This window comes from Dichotomopilus funicola, assembly GCF_033296635.1.
Source record: "Dichotomopilus funicola strain CBS 141.50 unplaced genomic scaffold C8A04scaffold_1, whole genome shotgun sequence".
In the NCBI taxonomy this organism is placed as follows: Eukaryota; Fungi; Ascomycota; class Sordariomycetes; order Sordariales; family Chaetomiaceae; genus Dichotomopilus; species Dichotomopilus funicola.
In genome coordinates this window covers 277,632-302,066 of record NW_026944022.1, presented here as the reverse complement: position 1 = coordinate 302,066, position 24,435 = coordinate 277,632, and the positions used below count along the sequence as shown (strand labels likewise).

At 53.3% G+C, this 24,435-nt stretch overlaps 5 protein-coding genes across 5 annotated transcripts; 1 reads left to right on the top strand and 4 right to left on the bottom strand.

The window, feature by feature from the left end:
* Positions 1–4,492: 4,492 nt before the first annotated feature.
* C8A04DRAFT_23826 (WD40-repeat-containing domain protein) lies at positions 4,493–5,677 on the top strand (the record flags this gene model as incomplete). Its single annotated transcript, XM_062778829.1, has 4 exons — positions 4,493–4,514; positions 4,580–4,601; positions 4,704–5,202; positions 5,261–5,677. The coding sequence occupies 4 exons, from the start codon at positions 4,493–4,495 to the stop codon at positions 5,675–5,677; spliced, it is 960 nt and encodes a 319-aa protein (XP_062641404.1).
* Positions 5,678–6,727: 1,050 nt separating this feature from the next.
* C8A04DRAFT_33567 (armadillo-type protein) lies at positions 6,728–9,580 on the bottom strand (the record flags this gene model as incomplete). The annotated part of the gene is made up of 7 exons (XM_062782507.1): positions 6,728–7,999; positions 8,052–8,346; positions 8,404–8,777; positions 8,836–8,982; positions 9,046–9,156; positions 9,228–9,365; positions 9,458–9,580. The coding sequence occupies 7 exons, from the start codon at positions 9,578–9,580 to the stop codon at positions 6,728–6,730; spliced, it is 2,460 nt and encodes an 819-aa protein (XP_062641403.1).
* A 5,640-nt stretch (positions 9,581–15,220) lies between these two features.
* C8A04DRAFT_8627 (aconitase family-domain-containing protein) lies at positions 15,221–17,726 on the bottom strand (the record flags this gene model as incomplete). The annotated part of the gene is made up of 2 exons (XM_062785184.1): positions 15,221–17,590; positions 17,682–17,726. 2 exons carry the CDS (start codon positions 17,724–17,726, stop codon positions 15,221–15,223), a joined length of 2,415 nt encoding a protein of 804 aa, XP_062641402.1.
* Positions 17,727–18,911: 1,185 nt separating this feature from the next.
* C8A04DRAFT_23823 (uncharacterized protein) lies at positions 18,912–20,964 on the bottom strand (the record flags this gene model as incomplete). The annotated part of the gene is made up of 4 exons (XM_062778828.1): positions 18,912–19,975; positions 20,032–20,067; positions 20,134–20,867; positions 20,957–20,964. The coding sequence occupies 4 exons, from the start codon at positions 20,962–20,964 to the stop codon at positions 18,912–18,914; spliced, it is 1,842 nt and encodes a 613-aa protein (XP_062641401.1).
* A 1,507-nt stretch (positions 20,965–22,471) lies between these two features.
* Positions 22,472–23,293, bottom strand: C8A04DRAFT_8674 (Cut8 six-helix bundle-domain-containing protein; the record flags this gene model as incomplete). Its single annotated transcript, XM_062785203.1, has 1 exon — positions 22,472–23,293. One exon carries the CDS (start codon positions 23,291–23,293, stop codon positions 22,472–22,474), a length of 822 nt encoding a protein of 273 aa, XP_062641400.1.
* Positions 23,294–24,435: the final 1,142 nt, after the last annotated feature.

The window sequence follows — 24,435 nt, the reverse complement described above, 5'->3', positions numbered from 1 at the left end:
ATATGTGTGTTGGTCAGTTGATTTTGGCGATCTCCCTTCGGTTCCCGCGCCATTGGGTGCTACGTTGCAGCCTCTCCAGAAAAAGGATGGGGACCGGTGAACTTTCAACCGTTGTTCTCGTTCCCGTGCGCGACTAGTGTACATGTACCTTCATCCGTGATACACAAACTGCTCATGGAGTCCAGTCTCCTCTAAGCAAAACGGCTGAAGATATGCTTTCCCCGTTGTTTTTGGCAATAGCTTCCTCTACGTAGCGACTAGCGAGTATGTTAGACCCCTAAGGGGAAAAGTCAGAGTACGAGAGCCACATTCCAACCATAACGTGGTATTTAGGGTCGGGCGCCCCGTGGGGAGAAGGGATGAACATGCAAGTGCGAAAGCACATGTTGGGCATGCAAGGATCGACGTCTGTTGGGCAGGAGCAATCATGGGGAGCTTGGGGGGGGGGCTGACTGAGATAACCTCAGCGGGGAAAGGAAGAATGCGCTGAGCTCGGATTTCGTTGCGAGACGCAGGGTAATGGGGGAGCGGGGATAACGCCGAAATGCTATTTGCTGGTTATCGGCATCTCCTTCTAGTATCTCGAGTCCACAGTACTCACGGCTGGGAGGGGTAATACCCGCGGTCAGGACGATCAGTCCGGGTCTTGATGTACTCGGTAAGCCCATATGTTTTTGAATTCGGCCCGCTCCCAGGTTCCTGTCTCTTCCCCCTTTCGGACATCTGCCCCTCATCGAGGGAACGTGCGGGATGAACCGGTGTGATCATTGCCCCTCACTTACTCCGCGAGAGGCGCGGGTCTGTCGGTTCGTTTGAGAGTTTCTACTGACTGTAAGCTTGCATCTGCTTCCGCCTCCGATAATGTCTTAGTTTTGTCCCCAGCTGCAGCCTTAGAGAAGGGACAAAAGGAGGGTGGCTGCTCGTGTACCCGAGCCAACCGTGTCCCGGTCTTGACCACCTGGGCGGTCAACGAGCGACGGGTGGGGGATCTCTGACCCTGCCGCGGTCCTTGATGTTGGGAGCTTGATTCTACCATTGCTACATGAGAGCAATCATCGAGGGTCCAACAGGGCCCCGAAATCGTTTCGAATGCACAGGTTGTAAGCATAAATTCCATACAGCAGCTCGCAACTGGCCGCTATGGAGTGTTCGATTTGCGGCGACCATATCCGAGCTGGATACCTCCCCCTAAACGTCAGACCTCTGGGGTTATAAGAAGAAACTCGTGCTTCATTTTCCAAGAGCGGCATGCCGAGAATGTCCTTGGTAATGGAAGGCTGTACACGTGGGCACACTATACCCCAGAGTTCATGACCTTTTTGGACTGCCAGTCACACCCTCGGTCAAACGGGGAATACACCCACCTTTACCCATCCCGGATTCTTCAAGAAGCGGCACACCTGCAGGATCTCAACTACAGGGTTTCTCGCATAAGGATAGTAGATGTCTTCTCAGCGCTGCGTGCTCCCTTGGGTAATTACATATCATGTTTGCACCCGAAGTTTGGGACTCGTACCTTAGGTGCGTAACACAACTTTATATCTGCACAAGATATTTGCCCCTGGTATACTTCCGTGAAGAGAATGAAAATTACGACATGAAACCTGGATCAAAATTTCCCTAGGTCTGGCCGACCCTATTTTGGTAGACATGAAAAGCGTAGGGAAGGACGAGGGGGTAGCACAAACTGCCCTCGATGAGACCCAACATGAATTGGGCTTTGATCTTTTTTGGCGTCATCGAGCGATCTCCCCTTCTTCTTTTGTTCCCCGCCGGAGGGAACGCGGGTAGCTGCAGGAAAAAGACGCACATGGTTGAAGGGCGGCAAGTGTTCGTGGGCAGGAGCCAAGGATATACGTGACCTATGAGCGTGCTGAATTTGGACGTCAGTGGGCTGAGGGTAATACTCGCAGGACATCTCGCATGTTCTCAATTTTCATAGGCCGTTTCCTTCTGTAAAGTAAGTGCCGGTTCCGTGTGTCCGCCTTCAAGGCGAGAGATTTTATAACGAAGTATAGAGACTTCGATACTTGCTGAGTTTGTTGTAGGAGCAGGAGTGAGATTCGGCGCGAGCCGGCTCGGCTAACCCTTTCAGAGCTAGCTACTTCGGCTAAACATCAACTGAGGACTCCTACTATCTGATCGACCGGTCACAGGAGTGGCCGTCCTTCCGGAACGGAAGGGTTGCAAAAAGATGGGCACTTAGAGGTGGTCGTCCTAAGAGGAGGGGGGGGGGGTCGCCGAGATCAGCCGACCGTCATCCGTCCTGGAATGATACCCCTATTATTGGCTTGATAGCTACCGATGACTCGGCAATGTGGTGGGCAAGCGGATCGCGGCTCAATATGAACTAGGCTGTCGGGTAAGGGACCCGAAGGTAATCACTCAGGTTGATGAGCTTCGATCATAGCATATAAGACCGGGCCTCTTCTCCTCAGAAATCTTGTGCTGGTAGTAAGCACCTTCAATACCTAGTTCCTTCACTCACGACCCGTTACTAATAGCGCGCCTCATAATTAGTCTTGTATTATATTTTTCAAAGGGTCCAGCACCCGATAACCACCCCTACAACAAGTCCCACGTCATGTCCTCAGCCTGCGGTTGTTTCCAGTACCCAGACGGGTTATACCAATTCGTCAGCTGTCAGCTGTGCGCAGGAAACATGAGAAAGTGGGCGAGCCTCCTGAGACTTGTTGTCAAATCAAAGCTAATCCGAGAAGCGATTGCCCTTCTTGCCATGGGAAGAAAGTAGTGTTGAGCCCGTGTAATCACCACCGAGTGTTTGGGTCGGCTCTGGCGGGTTTAGGGGGGTCACTACCTCCCAGGGCCCCAGGACGCTCATCATAGAACCGTACACGAGGTTGGTAGATGACGGCGGGTACCATCCAAGAGCGATGGATATCACGACTTGAGTGGTATGGGTACCTTGATGGGCGGGGGATTGGTGGATTAAGCGTTGGGTTGTCGGTAGTTACGGAAGTCCGGGGAAGGGTTTTTGACATATCTGCGCTTCTGCGTCTTTTTCTGTGTTCTTGTTGGATTAGTTAGTGATGAGGAAATCGGACAAGCATGTTTTAACTCTTTCGGTCTCTTTCCCCCTTTTTATGTGTGTACCCGGCGGAACTTTGTGAACTGGTGAAATACTAACTACTTCCCAAAATCGTAACTTTCTCCTAGAAAAGACCCGAAAAGGAGATAATTAGTGAACCGTGAGGATTAGGTTATGGAAATTGGGGTCCTATCACTATCACAACATGCAATGGTCTTCGAGTATTATCGATCCACGTAGGCAATCAGAGCGTTGATTTGGAGCGCCACTGATTCCCAAGTCGGACGTCGAGCTCCACCTCACTCGTCGTGAAACTGTAATGCCCATGTACCAAAAACATTACATAAAAGAAGCACAACTCTAGAAACCACAGGTCAAAGATGTTCATTTGCCTAGTTTGTTGCCTGCAGCCGACTCTCAGGAAACCCGGAGGTCTTACGTTTGGTGTTTGCAATGGTATGTACACTCACATGGATGTGGCCTAAACTCTAAAATGGGCTGAAAAGAAACGATAGAAAGAGGTAAAGAGAAAAAAAGGTGGCCAGAAAAAGGAAGGTGGGCGGAATTTGTTTGTCTAACGGCGTGACGTAGTGGTGATACTGGAGGATGGGAGTATGTCTTAACCGTTAAGCCCACACGGGTATTTTGGCCGTGCCTTGGCCAAAACGATGCCGGTCTTGGTGCTTCAGAAGTCTTCTACGAGGGGAGGGTCTCGGAGACCCGAACCGGTTACATACATACGGTCCTCTGCCGTATATGGGACATACCAAAGTGCAGATAACTACGCAATACTCCGTCGGCTTCCGTAGGCGGGGCGTGCGCAGGTCATAGTTGTGGAACAGTCCAATCTGCTATCCGTAGTGTTAGGTCGTGCCTGATTACATTTATTCTGTTTCCACGCCTCGCCGGCTTTGGCAAACCTCGGTTGAGGGTGACCGTGACGTTGGGGGCACTAGATAGGTACCCTACCTACCTAAGTAATGCACACCAGTACTGTAATTAGTAGTTTGCGCTCAGTCTGTGCTGTGCAGCTGTACAGCGCTGGGCATTTTCAAGTTGCGGTACAAGATATTCTAGGGTTCTAAGGGAGATAAAAAGGCGATGGAGAATCATGGTGAGAGAGTTACAAATTAATTCTTAGATAGTTACCAACACGATTACTTGAAGTATTGACACAGATTCGTAAATTGGTGTTCAGTTTGCGCCTTGTGGCAGTTTAGTGAGACCCAGAGCTGATGCCAAGCCAAGCAGACAAGGGGTCAACTTGGACCCACAATTCCGGCCCCGCCTGGAACCAATCCTCGGGATTGGGTTCATGCATAATGTTGTTTCAACAACCCACCTCAACTCATTCGTACCTAGATTTCGGAACTGTTCATCACTGAGAACGGTCCAATTTCAGAATCTCAACTAAACAGCTATTATATAGTCGCGGTTGTTAGAATGTCTGTCATTCTCTGTACAGGTAAGATCGACAGGACAATGTAATCCCAGAACGAAATGAATCCATTGCTAAATGCATTGCAACAGCTGGCTACGACCACACTATTCGGTATGTCTGAGATTTTCGGTGTTCTAGGTCGCGGAATCGTCATTGCGCGGCTTGGTCTCAAATCTTGGCCCTCGCTCCCTGCTGACCGAAATGGACGCCTAGGTTTTGGGAGGCGTTGTCCGGAATTTGCTCCCGGACGATTCAGCACCCTGATTCACAAGTCAACCGATTGTGTATCTCCCCAGACAAGCGATATCTCGCGGCGGCCGGCCATCACAGTGTGAAGCTATTTGATATACGCTCTACCAATCCTGCCCCCCTCACCACACTTGAGGGTCACACAGGCAATATCACCGGCGTTGCATTCCACTGCGAGAGCAAATGGATCGCAACAAGTTCTGAGGATGGCACCGTAAAGATCTGGGACACAAGGGGCGGTCACGGTATCCAAAGAAGCTACAACCATGGTTCCCCAGTCAACGACGTCGTTATTCATCCAAACCAAGGCGAGATCATCAGCTGCGACAGGAGTGGTAGTATTCGGCTCTGGGATCTCGCTGAGAACACCTGCGCCCACCAGCTCATCCCAGAGGATGAGGTGTCTGTGTCCAGTGTCACTGTCGCAACCGACGGCACCCTTCTTTGTGCCGCTAACAACGCCGTATGTTACCTCTATCACCCATACCTTGTTTTGGAAAAGCAAGTATTGACAATAGTAGGGCAATGTCTATGTCTGGCAACTCCTTCAAGCTTACGAGCGGACCCAGCTGGTCCCCCTGACTCATTTCTCGGCACACAAGGAATATATCACGCGCATCTTGCTCTCACCGGACGTAAAGAAGCTAGCTACCTGCAGCTCTGACCACACCGCCAAGATTTGGGAAGTCAAGGACATGGAGCCCGTAGGCCCCGACGAAGAGCCACGAGCCTTCCCTCTCGAAGCCACCCTAACGGGCCATCAGCGCTGGGTGTGGGACTGTGCTTTCAGTGCCGACAGCGCATATCTTGTAACAGCATGCAGTGACCACTATGCACGTCTGTGGGAGTTGCACACACAGCAAATTATCCGTCAATATAACGGCCATCATCGCGGCGCAGTCTGCGTCGCGCTCAACGACTACTCCGAGGGTCGATAAATGCAAGTCTTCAAGTATGCCGATTGGGAGACCCCCGCCGGGCACAAGACGGCCGAGACCAGGAACAACTCTTCAACGCACTGATCGGATACCATGTCACTAGGGCCACTCCAACCTCAGGAGGCAGCGGTCGCGGTTCCGCCAAGGCAGTTCCAGCCACAGTAGCAGTGCTCATCCTGCAGGACGCTGATCAGCCCAACTTTTCCTGAAGCCCCATCGTTGTAGCAAGGTATCAGTGGGCCAACTACGACGACAGACCATCGACCATCAACCATCGACATCGGCCCTCGTATGAGCCTCGGGTCAAGTGCTCGCCGGGTTCTGAACCTGCTCCTCCTTTAGCGAAAGAAGCGCGTGAGCTGGATTGAACTAGTGAATGCACTCTGTAGGCCTCAAGTGAACCGCCTGAGCAAAAGGAGTCTTCTAGCGTGGGTTAGGTGCTTAGTTGGGCGGTTGGTCGCGTCTTGGCATTTATTTCCTGACAGTGGGGAGAAGTTTCAGGTCAAGTGGTGATAGATTTGGTGTAGTGTGGTTGTCATGGTCCGATTTCGGTTTTCCTGAGCGTGTGGTTACAGCTTGTTGGCCAGTTTGCGTTAATGTTGGTGACGAGGTATCGGGGTAGGCTTGCCGGGAGTAATCTTCTCGGTATAGATGGGCCGTATTTTATTTGTTTTCATGATTTGGGATTGCGTAGCCGGGGTATGTGTTGTTGAGACCAAGGGAACTGGCGCCAGAAGAGACACGATTTTAACTTGAACTCGGATGTTTGGCATCCTCTGCCCACAATCAACGCCGAATCGACGAATTTCACACAGCCTAATAGAATACAGTCCACAGGCCCAACCCAGTCTATATCAACCTCCTCGGTAGTTACATTCAAGCACCTATTGTAGCCAAACCTCCTCCCCTAAGTGTACGCTTCCCAATACCAATGCCGTGTTTTATGAACAAAAACCCCTGCCTTTAGGATATTTCCACCTACCCATCCATTCCTTTGTACCTACTACCACAAATGATGGGTTCCCGGCCCTCAGTGTCTACACTCATCTCTCACCACCCGCCCCACCCATCCTCCTCATCATCCGCTTGCTTCGGCTTCATGTCAATCGCTTTCTTCTTCTTCGCCGGCGCCGCTGAAAGCACTTTACTCGTCTTCCCCGCACCGCCACTTGCGGTCGCCTTCTTAGCGGGGCCTAACGAAGAATTTGACGCCCCGCTCGATTTGGACAAACCCTTTGGCAGGACTTTTCCGGAGCCCCCGCCCTTCTTTTGTGCTTGTGCAGCCAGCCAGCCCGCGAAATCTGGTTCCGAGCCATCATCGAAGGGTGTTGCGGTTGCGCTAGTAAGAGCACTCGAGGGCTTAGTGCTGCTCTTAGGAGGGGTGGTGGTGGTGGACGTCGCGGTACTAAGCAACTTCGGACCTGCCGTGGCGAAAAGTTCGGCCGCTGAGCTGGCATCGTTGTTGCCGGCTGTTGTGTCATCATCGTCAATCATGTTATCCATATCGCCCCATGCATCAGCTCCATCGTCCGCGTCCGCGTTGTCGCTGTTGGCGTCGTGGAAAGACTGCTCGTGAGAGAAACGCTCTTTGTTCGTGAGAGCGGTTGGGGTCAATGGGGGTTTGGAGATAGATGGGATAGAGAGGGTCTGAGAGGGTGTCGCAGGGTGCTTTTTTGGGGGTGCGGCCACCGCCCCATTAACGGGTGTTGAGGAAGACTGAATTTCACCCGCCGCACTAGACAAGGTGTTTGTGAAGGAGGAAATGGCCCAACCAGCCCAAGAGGCAGCGGCCGACTCCGTGGGCTGCGGGGTACTCATCCGAGGGCCAGCAGCAGCAGCAGCCGAGGTTTCTGGCGGAAGTATGGTCTCGGGCATTGTGGCCGCCGCCTTTTTGATCTTTGCGAGATAGACGTCGATGGTCTTGCTCGCTTGGTCGCGGATGAGCTTTTCTTTGTCGATCAAGGAAGGGCAAATGGCAGGTACGATGCGATGGGCACAATCCTCGTCGGAGAAGTACTCGGATGTCACGGAGAGCGCCATCAGGGATGCGTTACGAGCGTGAACAAAGGGGTCACGCAGTGACCGTGTAAAAGCGGCAATAAGGACCTTGGACCTCGAAGAGCTTCCAAGATACTTTGCAATCTTGCCAAGACAAATCGTCGTGTTAGTACGGATCCCTGGCTGCTCGTCGTTGGCTGTTTTCGCTAAGTATCGCAGCAGCTCGCCGTTTATGGTTCGATCTGAGAGTTTCGTGATGAGCGTGAGAACAGACTTGAGCGTCTGCTCTCTTACCACAGGCGCTACGTCGGTGAAACCGGTGACCTAGACTAATATGAGAATCCGGTTTGAAGGCCAATGGAAGCGATTCACTCACGATTTGTGGAAATATCTTGTCATTAACAACCCGTTGAGGTAGCCGGTCAATCATAAGAGGTAAGTTATCTAATAAGCAGACGCGGATGGCCCTGTCGGGGTTCCCAAACAGGCGGATCAATATTGGGGTGATTTTGACCTCGAAGTCCTCATTTGACAGTTTCGTGGCGATCTTCATTACGACGGAGAAGGCCTTGGGGCCTCCACCGCCGAACTCGACCGATTTCAAGAGTTCTGGAAGCACTTTCATCTTGAAGAAATCCTCGGGGAAGTCATCCGTGAGTTGCTCCAAATCGCTAAACCGGTCAGCTCGCCGCATCTTTTTTGAGCACAAAAAAATTTCAGGCACTTACTCGAGAAACGCTTCACGCTCCTCCTCTGACTTGACGCCCAAGTTTTCAATGCCGTCGGTAAGTTTGATCAATGGCGAGTCAAAGAAAGAGCCATTGCGACGGCCTTGTTCGAGGAAATGGGCAACACTCAGTCTTGACTTGGGGTTGGGGTTGGTCAAGCGCTTGTAGCTTGACTGCATGCTTGGCGGTATGTTCTTGGTCTGCCCCGCCTGGTCGCCGCCGCCAAAGGAGCCGTTAAAGACCTCGAACACCAGGGCGCCGAACTGGTAAGCATCAACAGCCTGGTGGGGACTGCGCTTGACGGCATCCCAGCCGGACCTAGCGAGTTCAGGGGGTGTGTACCTCCCCGAGTCGGGTACAAGGCTGCCATACGTCTAGAGAGACCGTTTAGTTTCACGGAGCAGTGACTGACTGGAAGTGTTGGAGCCTCACGTAGATCACCGCCTCGTCGTCTTTAACATTACTGAGCACCTCGAATCCGCCGAGTTTCCATTCTCCGCTTTCGGTGGTGTATACCGAAGCCACCTTTAGACTGCCGTGGACAGAGGATGCCTCGTCGTTGATGAACTTGATCGTTCTCTATTCTTCATCAGCATAGTGCCATGCTAGAAAGTGTTTTGCTTTGCCTCCAAGTGCACGCACCGCAACGTTGTAAAGACCCCATTTTGACGTCTCGGGGCTAAGGCTTTTGCGTTTAACAGGCCACCGCAGGGGCACTAGGCGCTCGGTCGCAATGTAAATATATGATTCGGTCTTGGTTTCGGAACACCGTGTTAGCGCCCGTTGGATGGGTTGTCCAGGCTGGAAATCGAGCGGTGTCATACCTCGACTGTGTCGAGCACTTTGATGACGCCGGGGTGTCGAAGTGTCCTCAACTTCTTAACCGCGTTCTTGGCAAGAGGCAGCGCGGAACGATTGGTAGTGATGTCGAACGAGAAGATGCTGCAGTTGGAACCGTCCTCCTACATCACGATATCAGTACAGGCGTATCTTGGGGAAGGACCGGAACAGGGAGAGAAAGTGAATGATGGTACGCCGACTGAGACATACATACCCTTCGGGTGCCGTTGTAAAGGGTCCAAATGGAGGGGTCAAGGTCCACCTTATCGCCAAAACTGTAGGGGAAAGGAGGCCCTTTGGCCATAGCCGAGGCGACGGCCGATTTGAAAAAGTCCATGGCGTCGGGTCAAGTCCACATCCACGGACGAGCGCCGGAGCTATGTGGGGCATAAGAACATGTCACTATACTCCGTCGTCGAATCGTCCAGAATAGGAGGGATTGTACTGTCCTCAAGTCGCGATCAGGAGTTTGATTTCGCGAACAACCCCGGCCCGCATTTCGAACGCTAAACCCAGTATGGTACGTGGGTACGCAGCGACGCACGGATCTCTGCAAGCCAAAGTAGACCCACCCGCACGCCTTGCTTGCCGCGGATTGAACTTCGCTCGCAGATCGAACTTCCACATTACCCATCCAAGGCCCTCGTTTCTTTCCCATCGCCTCACCTTAATGGAAAGGCTAAATCACACCGCGAGTCGTCGGGTTTCACGATTTGCCCGACCATTTCTTTTTTTCCGTATCACCGCCGCCAAACACTGTAAACTAAGAAGGGCTGTTAAATTTAGGTTTGACCTTCGGCTCCGCGCTACGCATTTTCAGCGGCAATTCAACGGTCATAGCCACGAACAAGGGAGAAAGAGCAAGCCGCCTTCCGTCCACCCAACAATCGGCTATCCGACATTAGTCGGTCCGGGCAACGCTACTTCCAAGTCGTACTACCTTTAGACTAGAAGTTCCTCCTGTATCAAGTAAGTTAGTTCCTATTTTTCTTAGTGGTCAGCCTTTGAGTTTTCCAAGCTCCCCTCGTCCCCTCCTGTGTCGATGATGAGCAAACTGGTAAAAGGTCAGACGGCCTTGTGCTCTTCTGGTATTGTGGCCCCAGGCGACGCGGTCATTGCGTCCTAACGCGTCCCATCACCAATATCCCCTCTCAGGCGCCGTCTGAGTCCGTCGGTCACGAGGGTCTGGTTGTTGGATACATCGAATCACATCATTGGCTCATGCTAGCGATGCTGCCACTTTCGGAGTCCTGCTTTGATTGATATCACAAGGCTGGGCCTAAAGGCTCTGGCAAACAACGGGATGGACTAAGGGGAGCAAACCGCTTATCCCACCTAGCCCTGACCAAATAGAGAAACGCACTGGATATCAACCTACCTACCTAATAGGTAGGCGAGGTAGTTTATCCGTCGCTTTAGGGGCCATGAAACCGCTGCAGCTATGCTGGATGATGACCAAAATGAAAACTGAAAAGACCTGAGACACATTCTTGGATTATATTGCCGGGGGTTTTCTTCTGAAATTCAAACCCGTCGCCTCATTCGAACGGAGACAGCCGCTAACTGACTTGTGGTTTTCAACTTGACAGATTGGGCCACACGAGGCCGGAGGGTGAGCTCATGGCACCCCACTGTAGACGATGCAAAGGGTGGGCGGCGGTCAGCAATCCCCTCTTCCAATGCGTTCAATGCAGCAAATACTATCATGCTGGCTGCCAGAGGCCTCATCCACAGGCACTCACGTAGGTTCCCTCTTCGCTCCCCCCATCACCATTTCCTGCCATGTATTCCGTCCCGGCGTCCCCACCCACGCACTGTTTCCTAGCCCCGGCCGTCGAAGTCTGGACACACCCATTTCCCCCTGTAGCAATCCCCGACGGCCCCCTGTACCCAATGACTCGGCTCACCAACCAGGTCCGGGTTTGTGCAGCCAGCGTCCCCACCTTACTTTTTTGTAGCCTTCCCGGTCCTCTTTTCCCATCCGGCCAACGAGCCAGCCCGTCTTCTGCTCTGCCTCGCGCTTCCCACTCCCCGTCAAACCGTGCCTCGCCCTAGCTTACCTAGCTTTCCCAACACCCGTTTTCTATCCCACCTCACCCTCACTACCACCTCAGATAATGCTCAATTGAGCTCGCTAGTCGGGCCCCTGGGTGGCTGACCAAACCAAATAAACAGCTGCAATTGGGTCTGCAAGCGCTGCCGGGATGGCCAAGTAAAGAAGAGACGCCACCTCTACCATGACAAGGCGCTGCTCCCATCGCGGGCCACCCCTCCCAGCTCCGCCATCCCAGCCCTCCACAAACACCACCACACCAGAATGTCTCCCTCCGCGGCCGCTACCATTTTCCCAGCTGCCGTACCTTTTACGGCCCAAGAAACCGACTCTACTGGACCCATCATCCGCTGCTCTGTCCCTGGGTGCCTCACCGGAATCGACAGTAAACACCAGACCGTGTGTGAGGACCATCTGCGGATTTTCTCCCAACCCAACCAAGGCACGGAAGACGCCCAGGTAAATCACACACGCATTCTCACAGGAGGCCTTTCGGGAACCTCCAGCTCAGTTTCTCAGGATCTCACTAGATCTAACCCGAGAAAGCTGTTGCTTGAATCGGGCAAGGGCCAACCATTCGTGAGACGCAAAACCGCAGTGAGTCCGACTCACTTTATGGTCCGGCAGTCAACGTCCCAAGACAACGCCCCCTCTTCTTCTCACGGTGTTTCGGCCTTGTCGCCTCCGTCCTCTCGACCGTTAGCGCCTCGTCCTCCTGTCCACTCGCCGCCCGCAAGCCCCGGGTCGGTTCGGGATGGGGATCCCGCACGGAAACGGCAGAAGCTGTCACCCCCCTCAACCCCTTTCACGGCGGCCAAAGTGAACGGAGTTGTCCCGCCATGGCTTTCAACCTCGGATCCGGCTCTTGGCAAAAATTTGAGCCAGCCGAAGAGCCCCCAGGCGGACCGCCGAGCTTCAACCTCATCTCAGTTTGGGAAATCAAGAGATGGGGCCGGTAGACCGGGCCCAAAGCCGAACCCAAAACCTTCTTTGAGGAAAGTGGCACCCAAATGGTCTAAGCTTAGGTTTATCGACGACCCCGGGGAGCCCGACCCTGTATCGCTAGGTGACCAGCCAAACTCCACGGCGACCGAATCTAGAGCCGATTCCCAGCCGCAAAGCTTCCGGGAATCCGACTTGTCACCAAATGGTGAGACGCCGAATGATGAGACGGAAGGCTATGTTGGGAGGAAACCGAGCAGTGTCGCCTCTTCGACAACCCTTATCGAGACTGTGGATCCCCTCAGCAATTCGGCCCGGAGACTATCTGAGCTTTCAACCGACCAAGGGCATAATAAGTCAGGGGCAGATATTCAAGTGCTCCAGCAGTCCTGTCAGAAGGACGATTCGACCCCAAATCCACAGCCTCGAAGGCCCTCTTTCCATTTAAGACCATCACAAACCAAACCTCCATCAGGACCTGAGCCGAAGGTTCCGGCAATAGATTCCTCCCGCTTCGACTCTCTCATATACTCTCAGCCAGGCGCCGCTTCCCCGCCGCCTCAACTCGACCTCGACACCACAGTACCAGTCAACCCCCCCGATTCATATTCAACAGTCAATGCGCCGTTGAAAGAAGACAAAGACGAAGCTCTGTACCTAGACATCGACCCACGCATCCATTGGCCCCAAACTCATTCTCAAGAATGGCTTACCAGAAAACAAGCCGAGATCCAAGCCCGCGGGAACCGAAAGATGAATTTCGGGCGTGCTGCCTCCACACTGAGGAAGAGACACCGGCAGCAACAGCAACACGCTGCCGTCCCATTTGAGGATTCTCTCCCAGAGAAGATCGCAGAGAACCCAGCTTGGGTGCGCGCTCTGACACGATTGCAAGGCTTACCGGTATCTCCGTCACTCGCTGAAGACGACAATGCGTCCGTACATCGAAGTATCGGGAGCGGGAGCGGCGCTGGATGCGAGAATGGAAGCAGTACTGAAAGTACGAACCCGGACGGCAATGGCCAGCAACCACAACCACAACTACAGGATCACCAGCGAGGGCGGGGGAGGAAAGCAAATGGTAGAAATGGCAGTCACAGCGGTGGTAATGGCCTCCGCGGGTCTGCTGGCGGTATTGCGAGTAAAAGAATTGGGAACTCAGGCGTTGTGGTTGTGACAGGTTTGAATGGCTTAATGAAGGGATTCGACAGAGATGTGTAGTAGTTTTGGTAAATTCACCCCCATCGCTGTTGAAAACAAACACGCGGAGGTGGGAAATGTCTAGTATTGGTGTAATGAATGACGCAAATAATTGGCACATTGCTAGTGTTAGCATTGATCAATGCAAGTTGAGTGTTGTAGATTGGGGGTGATCGGGACAGAAATCGGCGTGTTGAGAGTAACGGAACCTAGGTGAGGAGGTGACTACCTACCTAGGTGTCTAAGGCATCATACCACCGGCACTTTCTACAAGGACAGCGGCGTGGAGGCTTCGGGATTCATAGTCATTCAAGAGGTTAGTATCCATGATAGCAACTAACCCGGCTTGCACAGGAGGTATTACCAGGTAGAAATTCAAATTTGTGCATGCGTGAAACTTGACGTAGACCAAATCAACAACCCGTTAAGTAACAACAGGTCTCGTAAAACGCAAAGTGGCGAGAATGAATGAACGGGGCAGCGGTCCATGACGCATGTCAAGTGATGATGGAAAGGATGTAAGTCTCGCGGCCAATGTTCAGAAGGAAGTAATGAATCAATTATGCTATTCTCCTCCAGGAAGCTTAATTACCAGGTGCGATTTTGCGATTACAACGCCGACAAACATACAAATCGCTCTCTACAATCGAAACCCAAAAGTGTTGATAGTGGAATACCAATTCTGCCTCTCACCACTCCTCTCCGTGAACGATTTGTCTTCACCCGATCCGGACCCCCAAGTTCTTCATCGTGGTTGTGGGACGATTTCGGCGGTCACTTCGTTGACAAGCTATAGCGAGATCGGCCCAACTGTCAACGTTCCATTTCCTGCCAGGTGGAGGGCCCGCCGAGAAAAGTATTCGTGTTACCGTCACTTGTTTAAATTGGTGTCACAGAGGTATCAAAAGCGGTCAGTTTGCCGTGACGAGAAACGATCATCTTTTGTCATAATTGGCGAAAATATGATTAGTACATCCGGACCGTCAGCGTCTAATTAATTACTGGCTGGCGTCCGGGGACGCCATGTTGCGTCAAGTTGGACATTTTTGATCGTAGGGCTTTTCAGATGCGTTCATGGGTTGCTTTCGGGTAAGAAATACCTTGACTACCTATCCGATCAAAAACAGGATTGAAAGTATGATAGACAAGACAGTTTATATTATGATGGACAATGTGCCAGACAGCGTGGATGAGAAGACGATGGAATGGCATATTAATCGCTTCCGGAAACAATACCTCATTACCTCCGTAGGTAATCGCCAAGACTTACATTACAATTCGCGTTACTTGGACATAGGTAGTAATTAAAGCTCACCAAAAAATTAAGGAAATCATTGGACTGTATTGGTAGTCGCAATATTGGCCGATAGTGATACTGTATTCCCAAAATAATCGACACGCAAAACCGCCACGAGACAAGGACCTGGTTGTTTTCGTGCGTGTTGATTGCTTAATTAGCTCTCGTCCTCAAGCAACCATCAAATGGAACCGCGGCCGAGGTCTGCCACAGGACGACAATTTTAGGGTAAGGCCTGGGCAGAAACTACCAAATACACTTAAGGCGTTGTATTTCTATCGACAATTACCACACCGATTTTTGAGGTATCAATTGTGCGACCAAGATTTTCCTACCGTCTCATAGATTCTCCCGCCTGCACACACACCCTCGTACCTAGTCTAGTTTGGCCCCAAAAGCACAACGCCCGACTCCAATGTTGCGTGGAAGCGAAAGGCCGCTTTCTCCGTTTCCCACCGCCGTGCCCTCCCTTCCATAAATGCCCCTCATGCCCCCTTGGCTAGCAAATTCAACGCACTCCCCGCCAGGATAAAACTCGCCTGATCCTCACTCACCGCATGTTTCACGGGTATATCCACCACCTCGCCCGACTCCCGCCTCTTCACACGCAAGCTGACCTCACCCTTCCCACCGTTCTTCAGCATCTCGTGCAGCCCCACTGTCGCAACCTCATCACCAGCGCCAATACGGTCGTAGTCAGCGGGTTCCACAAACGTCAGCGGCACGACGCCCTGTTTCTTGAGATTCGTCTCGTGGATGCGGGCAAAGCTCTTGCACAGCACGACGCGCGCGCCGAGATAGCGCGGCTGCAGCGCAGCGTGCTCGCGCGCGGAGCCCTCGCCGTAGTTGTGCTCGGCGACAACCAGCCAGGGCTGGCCACGTTCTTTCCAGCGCTGTGCGAGCTCTGGGATCGTGGTGCGGGACCCGTCACCGAGGTGGTCGTAGGCGGCGTTGACCTCGCCCGTCTCGGCGTTGACGGCCGTGTTGAGGGTGTTGGCCGAGATATTGGGCAGATGGCCCTTGTACTTGAGCCACGGGCCGGCGGCGGAGATGGTATCCGTTGTGCACTTGCCGGAAACCTTGACTAGTACGCGCAATCCGCTCAAGTCGGATGACGAGAACGGCTCGAACGGCTCAAGGAGCGCGAGGCGCTCTGAGGAAGGTGAGATGGCTACCTGCACGGAGGCATCGGGCGGTTGAGAGGCAACGGCAAAATCGTCCTTGCCCTGTTCAAAGGGAGTCTGAGGCCCCTCGAGACCACGTGGTGCCGGGAAGCGGAACTCAGCGCCCGAGGGGGTGGTAAGGGCGTCGGTCATGGGGTTGAATGTGGTGGAGCCGGCGTAGGCCATGGCGGTGACGATTTCTGGTGATGCTAGGAAATTCATGGTATCCGGGTTGCCGTCGTTGCGGCCGCGGAAGTTGCGGTTGTACGAAGTGAGGATGGCGTTGGGCGTGCCTTTTTCCACGCCATCGATACGTTTCCACTGGCCGATGCATGGCCCGCAAGCATTGGAAAGGAGAATGCCGCCGGCGTCCGTAAAGGTCTCTAGGGTGCCATCGCGCTCCAGCGTCGCCCGAATCTGCTCGCTGCCTGGGGTGATATAGAAGTCGGCCTTCGGCTTGAGCCCGGCCTTCTCTGCCTCGCGCACAATGCTTTCCACTCGCGTCATGTCTTCATATGAACTGTTCGTGCAACTCCCGATGAGTCCCGCCGACAGCTTTTCCGGCCACTGCTCCTCCTGAACCGTCTTCTTGAACTGTGACAGCGGCGTAGCAAGATCAGGGGTAAACGGTCCGTTGATGTGCGGCTCAAGCTTGGAGAGGTCGATTTCAATGAGTTGGTCGTACTGCGCGCCCTCGTCGGCCTGGAAGCGGAAATGGGCATCCTCGCCCTTACCCGAACCAGAGAAGTTCTGGAACACTTCCGCGTTCCGGCTGGCCTCCTCCCGCCTCGTCGCCTTCAGGTATCGGCCCGAGGCCTCGGTGTAGGGGAAGATGGAGGTGGTAGCGCCAATTTCGGCGCCCATGTTGCATGCCGTCGCCATGCCGGTCAAGCTCAGGGTGTCGACTCCGGGGCCGAAGTACTCAACGATATAACCCGTCCCACCACGAACGGTGAGAAGGCCGGCAAGGTGAAGGATCAAATCCTTAGGGGAGACCCAATCGTTCAGCTGGCCAGTCAACTTGATACCTAGGATCTTAGGGGCCTTGAGTTCCCATGGAGCGCCCACGAGTGCCTCAACGGCATCCGCGCCACCAACACCAATGGTAATGGTGGTTAGGCCACCAGCGTTGGGCGAGTGGCTATCCGTGCCTAGCATCATCAATCCAGGGAGGGCATAATTCTCCAGGACGGTTTGGTGAATAATGCCAGCGCCAGGAGGCCAGAAGTCGATTCCATATTTTCTCGCCGCGGACTCTAGAAAGTCAAAGACCTCGTGGTTCGCCTGGATGCCGGCCGACAAGTCGTCGTCGGCACCGCGCTCGCCGACAATCAAATGGTCGCAGTGGATGCTTGCGGGGATGGCGGTGCGAGGAAGGTTGCAGGACATGAACTGTAGCAAGGCCATCTGTGCCGAGGCATCCTGCATGTTGACACGATCGGGCCGCAGCTTAAGATTGGCGCTACCCCTGATATCTCGGCCATTGTTGGTGCCAGAGAGCAGCGAGCCCTCGACGTCGTCTAGGTGGCTGTACAAGATCTTCTCGGCTAGGGTGAGCCGCTGCGGACCCAGCACACGGCGCACTTCGCTGTATTTCTCGTGGAGCTTTTTGTAGGTTGGGGTAAGTAAGGGTCCATTCGAGTAAGGTCGCGGAGCCCCGATCCGGCCGAGTTGCTGGGCCTGGAATGCCCTCTATTGTGGTCAAGTGCCGTCAGTAAACACGCTCTTTATTCTCAGCGGCGTTGACTTAACAAAATTAGATAAAAATATGCCGGGCACCCACCTTCAGGGCTGCGCCCGAACGTCCGGCAAGATTAATTGATCTCATAGTGGCTGGTCTCCCCCTTCCCAAACTTTGCTCATAAAGTGGCGGGGTTCATTGAATGGTGGGGGAATATAAATTCGTCAAAAAAGCTTCTGCCGTCACTCAGGCCGGGGCCGATTCCGGAAAGGAAACTCGGCTTGAAAAAACATGGGGTTAGGGGTCGAGGATTGGCAGGGAAGCCGACAATTCCATGGCAGTGTACTTTGTCCATGCACTGTGCTCATCTGCTAAATTTCTAACATGACTCGAACTGATTAATTTGCATGCCTTGCAGAGGCCTTCGGGCGGAACGGAGAAGAGCCTAAAATTCTAAAAAAATGGTAGGGCATCAACTAGGTAATTCAAGTACAACGTTTTAATGCTCAGACTTTTCATTTGCCCTCGCTTTACAGTGGCATTCGCCGTAAGTGATCATTTCCATTTGCCGTGGCATTTACGAAGTAAACTGAGTGTAAAGTGGCATTCACCCACGTGCCCATTGGTACAGCACTGTATCTTTAGCTGCAGGGTATATGCGGGGCGGCATCTTTTGTTCCCATCGACTTCCGTAATCGGGCGGGTCAAGGGTTGCGTTCGTGACCTATCATGGTTCAAGGAATGCAAATCGTCCGCTTTCGTCCGCCGACATCACTCGGGACCCGTACATCGTACGTGTAAAACGTATGGACTGAAGGGCAGCATTGACCTAAGGTTCAAGTTGAACAATGCGGCCATTGGGTAGGTACGTTATGCCCCATCCAAACTTCAAACGTGTGGTAAATGAAGACGATGTGAGAATTCACGACTGAATCGCATCTGTCTCCTGGTAATCTTGAACACATCATGTTCCATAACTATCGCCGTCTCCCAATGAACTGGACTCTATGAGCATGCCGTCGACAATGGCGATGTCTCTCGCCACCATTGCAAAACCCGTATCATCCCCCAATAACAGATAAAGGCCCAAAGCAAAGAAAAGAAATACGACGCCACAGAGCCCCGGCCATAGGACGTGTGAGGTAGCTAAAGCAAAGAACGCCATCCCTAAGACGGTTTCTGGCAGCCAGAGTGTATGCCACCGCCCAACCAACTAACCCTTACGTCCGTGATCCTTCCAAGAAAAACGAAAGATGGTCCCTATGTTACGAAATGTAAAGGCACAATACCCGATGCCCTCATGAAACGAATGTTTCCTTAGAACCCCGAAAATCAAGTTGTCCTCTGTCGTTTTGCATCCGGCACTTTCCCACCCATCATGCCATTACTCGACACATCCTCCAACGGCACCCTCTCTGAGGGGTTCCTACCCCCACCAGTCCCAGTGTCACCAGCGGGGCCATCCGCTGCTGCAGGCCTTTTGACCGTTGGCGGTTTGAACTGTCCGCGATTTCCTAGTGGACTAGACGAAACAGGCGCGCCGATTCGTCGCGTATGGTCAAGTTGGGGATTGACAACATTGTTCGGCCGCGCAATTGGCCCGCCGGGACGGGACATTGCGCCGCGACCTGCACCAGTACTGCCTCCTCCGCCAGCGGCAGAGACTTGATTACTGGCGGCGGCATTCTGGCCCGGCCCAATCATCGCTGCAGCAAGGTCCTCGTCACCCATCCCCTTATTTTCTCCATCTCCTTTCAAGCCGGGCACGTGTTTTCCACTACGTGACCAAGGCTTGGTCACCGTATGATCCACACCAGGTGTGCGGCGGATAGAGGGGCTTTCAAGGCGTGGGTTGAACGCCTGGCCTGCATTCGGAGCCACGTTCCCGGGCAACTTGTTCACAGCGCGAGCGGAGAAGAAGCCCACGCTGTCACCCCCTGGCAGGTCTGGTTGGTCTGGTTGGTTGGTCATATTGGGCTGGGGAAGAGGGGTCATGTGGGACTGCGGGTTCGCCATACGGGCCTGATTGGCGTTGTTTGGCTGTGGTTGAGGATGGGGCTTGTTTTGGTTGTTAGAAAACTGCTGCGGTGGGCGGGCGGCGGTCGAGCCATTGTTTTGAACGCCGGCTCCGGGAAAGTTGTTGGCGTTGGGCCGCGCGGGTTGTTGCTGGATGGGAGTCTGTGGGGCTTGCTGTAGTGTGTTGTGTGTTGTTTTTGAATTTGGATTCGAAAACTGGCGGACTGGCGGTTGCGGAGCAGGGGCAACACTATTTCTAGGCGGATTATGACTATTAGGGACAGTGTTGGCGGAGGCCAAACTTGTGTCGGCGGAGTTGGGTAAAAGAACCCCGTCAAAATGGTGCTCTTCCGCGATGTTGAAGTCTTCCTCATCCAGATCTCCAGAACCGTTAGCGCCGCCGCTGAGGGGGCACCCAATTTTGGCTGACACTTACCTCCTAAAAAGTCATCAAATGAATCGGAGTTTGGTACTATCAATGCGATCAGCACAAACCACAGCTTCTATGCATTAAATACGCATACGCCGTATCACTTACATTGCGGTCGGGGAGGTGGCGGCGCCACCTGTTGTTGTTGTTGTTGTTGTTGTCGTTGCTGCGGCGGTTCGGGCAACCGAGGGGGTGGCCGTGCCGGCACCGCCGGTATCCCTGTGTTCTGTCCCGTGCTATTCTCCTGCGGCTCCTTCTTCACCACAAAGTCAGGGTGCCGGTGGAGGCCATTCTCATCGAACCTTGCCGGCTGGACCTTCAGTTTCGTGACCTTCGCCAAATAGTCCTTGTCGTAGATGCAGTTCCCTAGAACGTTCCCAAAGTGCCGCAAGGCCCTCTTCAGCGCGTCTGTGGTGCCTTCTTTTTTCGCCTTTTCAAAGGCGGCAGCCTTGTTCCTAGCGTTCTCAATGTTCCCGTAACCAATATCCTCATGGTATGTTCCATCACGGAGGGTGACGCGCACGGTGACGGAGAGCCCTAGGTTGACTCTTTGAGTACGCGGGTCCTCCTCCACAAAGTCGACCTGGACCTCCTTAATGGCGGACGACCATCCATTGAAGCCGAATACCTCATTGGCAAGCGAAATGCATTTCTCCGCCGTGATATAATGTAGCCTTGATCCAGACGGCCCGGCGCGTGACGATAAATATTCCGGACCCAACTGCTTCTCGAGCATACATTGCAATGTTGCAATCTCTTGGGCGGTGAATTCGGAAATGCGTTGCTGCGGTTGCTGCGGCTCTGCGAATGGGTTCGGGTAACCGGTGTGCTGGTCACCTGGTCTATATGTTTGGCAGAAGTGTCAGTCGTTCGTTGATTGTTGAGCCATCCCCCTCATATGGATTGGATTGAATGGGACGGGAAAACGTACGCAGGCATAACTACGAGGTTTTCAGCAACCGCGTCGTCATCGACTCTCCTCTAGCTATTTCGTAGAGTAAAATAACTTGAGAGTAGAATGAGATTGCCAGATATCAACCGAGCGGAATATGAGAAAGCTTCAATGAAATCGGTTTGGGGGGCTTGTGTATTCGGAGTTAGGCGTTTGTTGCGACGCGTTCCAGGAAATAGCCCAACACGCGGTAGTCAGGGAGTGGGGCGCGTCGATTACAGGCTATCACGTGATTACGGGTTGCGGCCCCGCAGCCCGAGGACCCCGCCTTAACGAAATGCAGTCCATGAGCTCGAAAATGGACCACAACCACACTAATGCCCCAAAATCGCCCAAATAATCGCAGGGCCGGCGCCAAGTCTTTGGTATTCGACCCTTGACTTTTCTTGTTGACTTTCAGGTGTTCAATTTTGCTGATACCACAATCCTATGGACTAAGTTGTCCCGTGGCGTGTCTCCCCCCTTCAATAGAGGCACTGCCTTCGTCCTCGACCTAGGGGTTTTCATTTACCACTCCACTCTCATCAACTTCCCCTACGTATTTTTCAGATTCGAGTTTTTAAATGGCGGGCTTCGATCAAGAGGCATAAAGTAATAGCGGTCACCTTGAGCTTAGGGGAGTGATGCTCGTCTTCCCCGAAATTTATTAGGAACCTAAGGGAGCTTAGGAAATCGACAGTGAAGAGAGAAAAGAAGAATGACCAGGAATGATCTGATTTGCGCGGCTAGCCCTTGATCGATGGATAAGTGTAACCGGAAACTTGTGGCTAGAGATTGCAAATTCTTTCCAAAGGATGAGCTCTACCGACCCGTTCCTTTTGTGAAGACAAGAAACCCAGGTCGTTCGGGTCGTGAATCACCAATTACTTGGTTGCTAACAAAACACAACTGGTGATTAAACCTAGGGTCGCTCCATATCAACAGGGGACGGCATGATACAGGGGAATGCTGAGATCTTCCCCTGTTTCCGAAAGCGTAAAAAATTCATAACCAGATCAAAAGGTTGATACCCGCGATTGTACAAATTATTGACCAAGGAAGTAGATGGGAGGCCGGAGTCCGCTCTCGTCCCTACCCACCCTACTGCTACTAGACAATGAGGAAAAGGAATCAATCAACCAGAGTGCTCCCTTAGCATAAACATATGAGACAGAAAAATAACACAAAAACTACGGCCGCTTCCCTCGGGCTCCCAAACGGCCCCGCCCCAACTAGAAAATACGTAGGAAAATGGCGATAATGCAGCCCACAAAGCTAGTACATAGGAAATTGGCGGCGATGGATATCCGAGGTATGAAAGAGTCAAGAAGAAGAAGGTATGAACGCCGTTGGCCCCCATCCACCCCGAAAGAGTCTATGCCTCCCAACCATTCCTCCGGTTACTTGATGGCGAAACGAAGAGATAAGGGAAATAGTCGTCACGTCGTCAGGCGAGACTGGCATCCAACCGGACGATAATAGAGATCGGCTCGCCCCGTTTGTCACCACCTTGATCTACCAGGGACCAACACGGACAGGCGAACCATAGGCGCCGCTAATAAGCTGGTTCAGGATTGAGTTGGGGTCCGATAATCCGGATCCCGGGGCACCCACCGCTGCCGGGTTACTGCCAGCCCAAGGGACCTCGGTTGCCATGGCGCCCATCGCTTGTTCGAGCTTCCCTCCCGACTGCTGGTTGTGCTTAGCCAGCTTTTGGTCCCAGCCGCTCGAGTGTAAGACAAATCCCCCTCCGCGCTTAGCAGCTTCATTGATGACTAGTGCCCAGGCGCCCGAAATTTCGTCATAGGCGTTATCCTTGTGGTGGCGGTACTGCTGACTCTCCCAGTCAGGGAGTTCGTGGATGACTCTGGTTGCGGCGTCTAGGTACTGTAATGAAATGTTGGCTTGCTGCTCCACCGGCGGGAGGAACTGTGGCGTGAATTCGGAGATGGCATCGACAAGCGCGGCGAGCGGTTGTTTGACACGGAAATAAGTGTAGTCGGAGCTGGACTGTCCGAACGGGACGGCGTCCCGTAGCTTTTGTTGGTAATCACCCAGGACCTGAAGCGCTGAGGCAACCGATGGCCGTGGCGCACCCGACACAACCTCGCGCCCAATGTCTGGGTGTCGCATGCAAATGGTCTGGAGGACTGTGCGCAATTGTGTGTTGTCGAGGGTCTCGAGTAGGCGTGGGAGAGATAAGGGGCGGCCGGCCATGTCGGTGGTACCTCGTATTTTCTTCGATGGCCTCGCTAGTTGTCTCGAGGATGTTGCCGGTGAACTGAGGGGCGAAACGGACATTTCGTCGTCGTCGGCTTTCCGCTTCCTAGACGCCATGTTGTGCTGCGGTACTGCAAATGGGTCAATAAACTTGACCTTTGGTTCTGATGGCGGTGCTACGGCAAAAATTCGCTTTCTGATTCCCATCATGCGGCAAGAGGTACGAAAATGCCCAAGCGGGATCTCTAGGGGCGCTGTTTTGCGGTAGAGAAAACAAGGGTGAAGAGAGGGAGCTTACCAGGGAGCGACGATGGAAGTCGAGAGAGATCGTATTGAAGGGGGGAAATCGGGGGTTGCGCCGATAAAACAGCGTTCATTGTCCACTGGAGCAACGTAGCAGAGCGGGCGGGTGGCCAGCGGTGCTGACGTGACGATGGGCGACGGTTTTGGTTCGTCGGCCTCTTCGCTCAAACCCGGCGGAAGTCTGCAGGAGCGAGCGAGTGAAGTGAGGAAGTGAAGTCGGCGGGCATGTGGACGGGAGTGGTGTGAAAAATGAGGAGGTACTGCGCAACCTAAGCGGGCAGCGAGCGTTCCGAGCCACCCACTCAGTCCGGTCTGGGCAGGGTGTGTGAGGTGGTCGAAGCAGCCGGGGGGCAGTGGATTTCTTGCAATCACGGTCCGGGGCAACCTTGACAACCGGGCTTGCTGGACGAACCTCCCTAGCCGAGAGTTATTTTCCACTGCCAGCCGCCCATTTCGGGCTTTGTTGTGCTGGCAGGGGGTGCTCAGCCCGCTGCCCTCAGGCTCCCAGGCGATCAGGCCCCCACATGGAGTCAGGACTAGGAGGTGGTGCCGCCTGACCGCCCTAACTGTAAATGGGAAGTGGGGCGCGTGCTCACGGCTTCGTCACCTCCATCATCCAGGTCCAGTCCTGTGACTTTCTACCTGGAAGCAATGGGAGTTCAACTCCCTCATTTTTGGTCTCATTCAAGTGCCTTCATACCGCATAAAGTGTTCCGAGATGCAGCAGTGCCTCTGCTCAGTCTTTTCCCACTCCTTCCACCAACCCGTAGACACACGGCACTAAGTAGCCGCAGGTCTGTGACAACGGGGAAGAAGCAAAAGTTCTACGATTGCGCACGGTAAGCTTGCGACTGAGAACAGATTCCTTTTAATATCATACAGTAATTTAAGGTACAAAGCGGCAGATACCTAAGCCGTATCCACTCCGTGATGCAGGGCTGCCGGCCATCTCGATA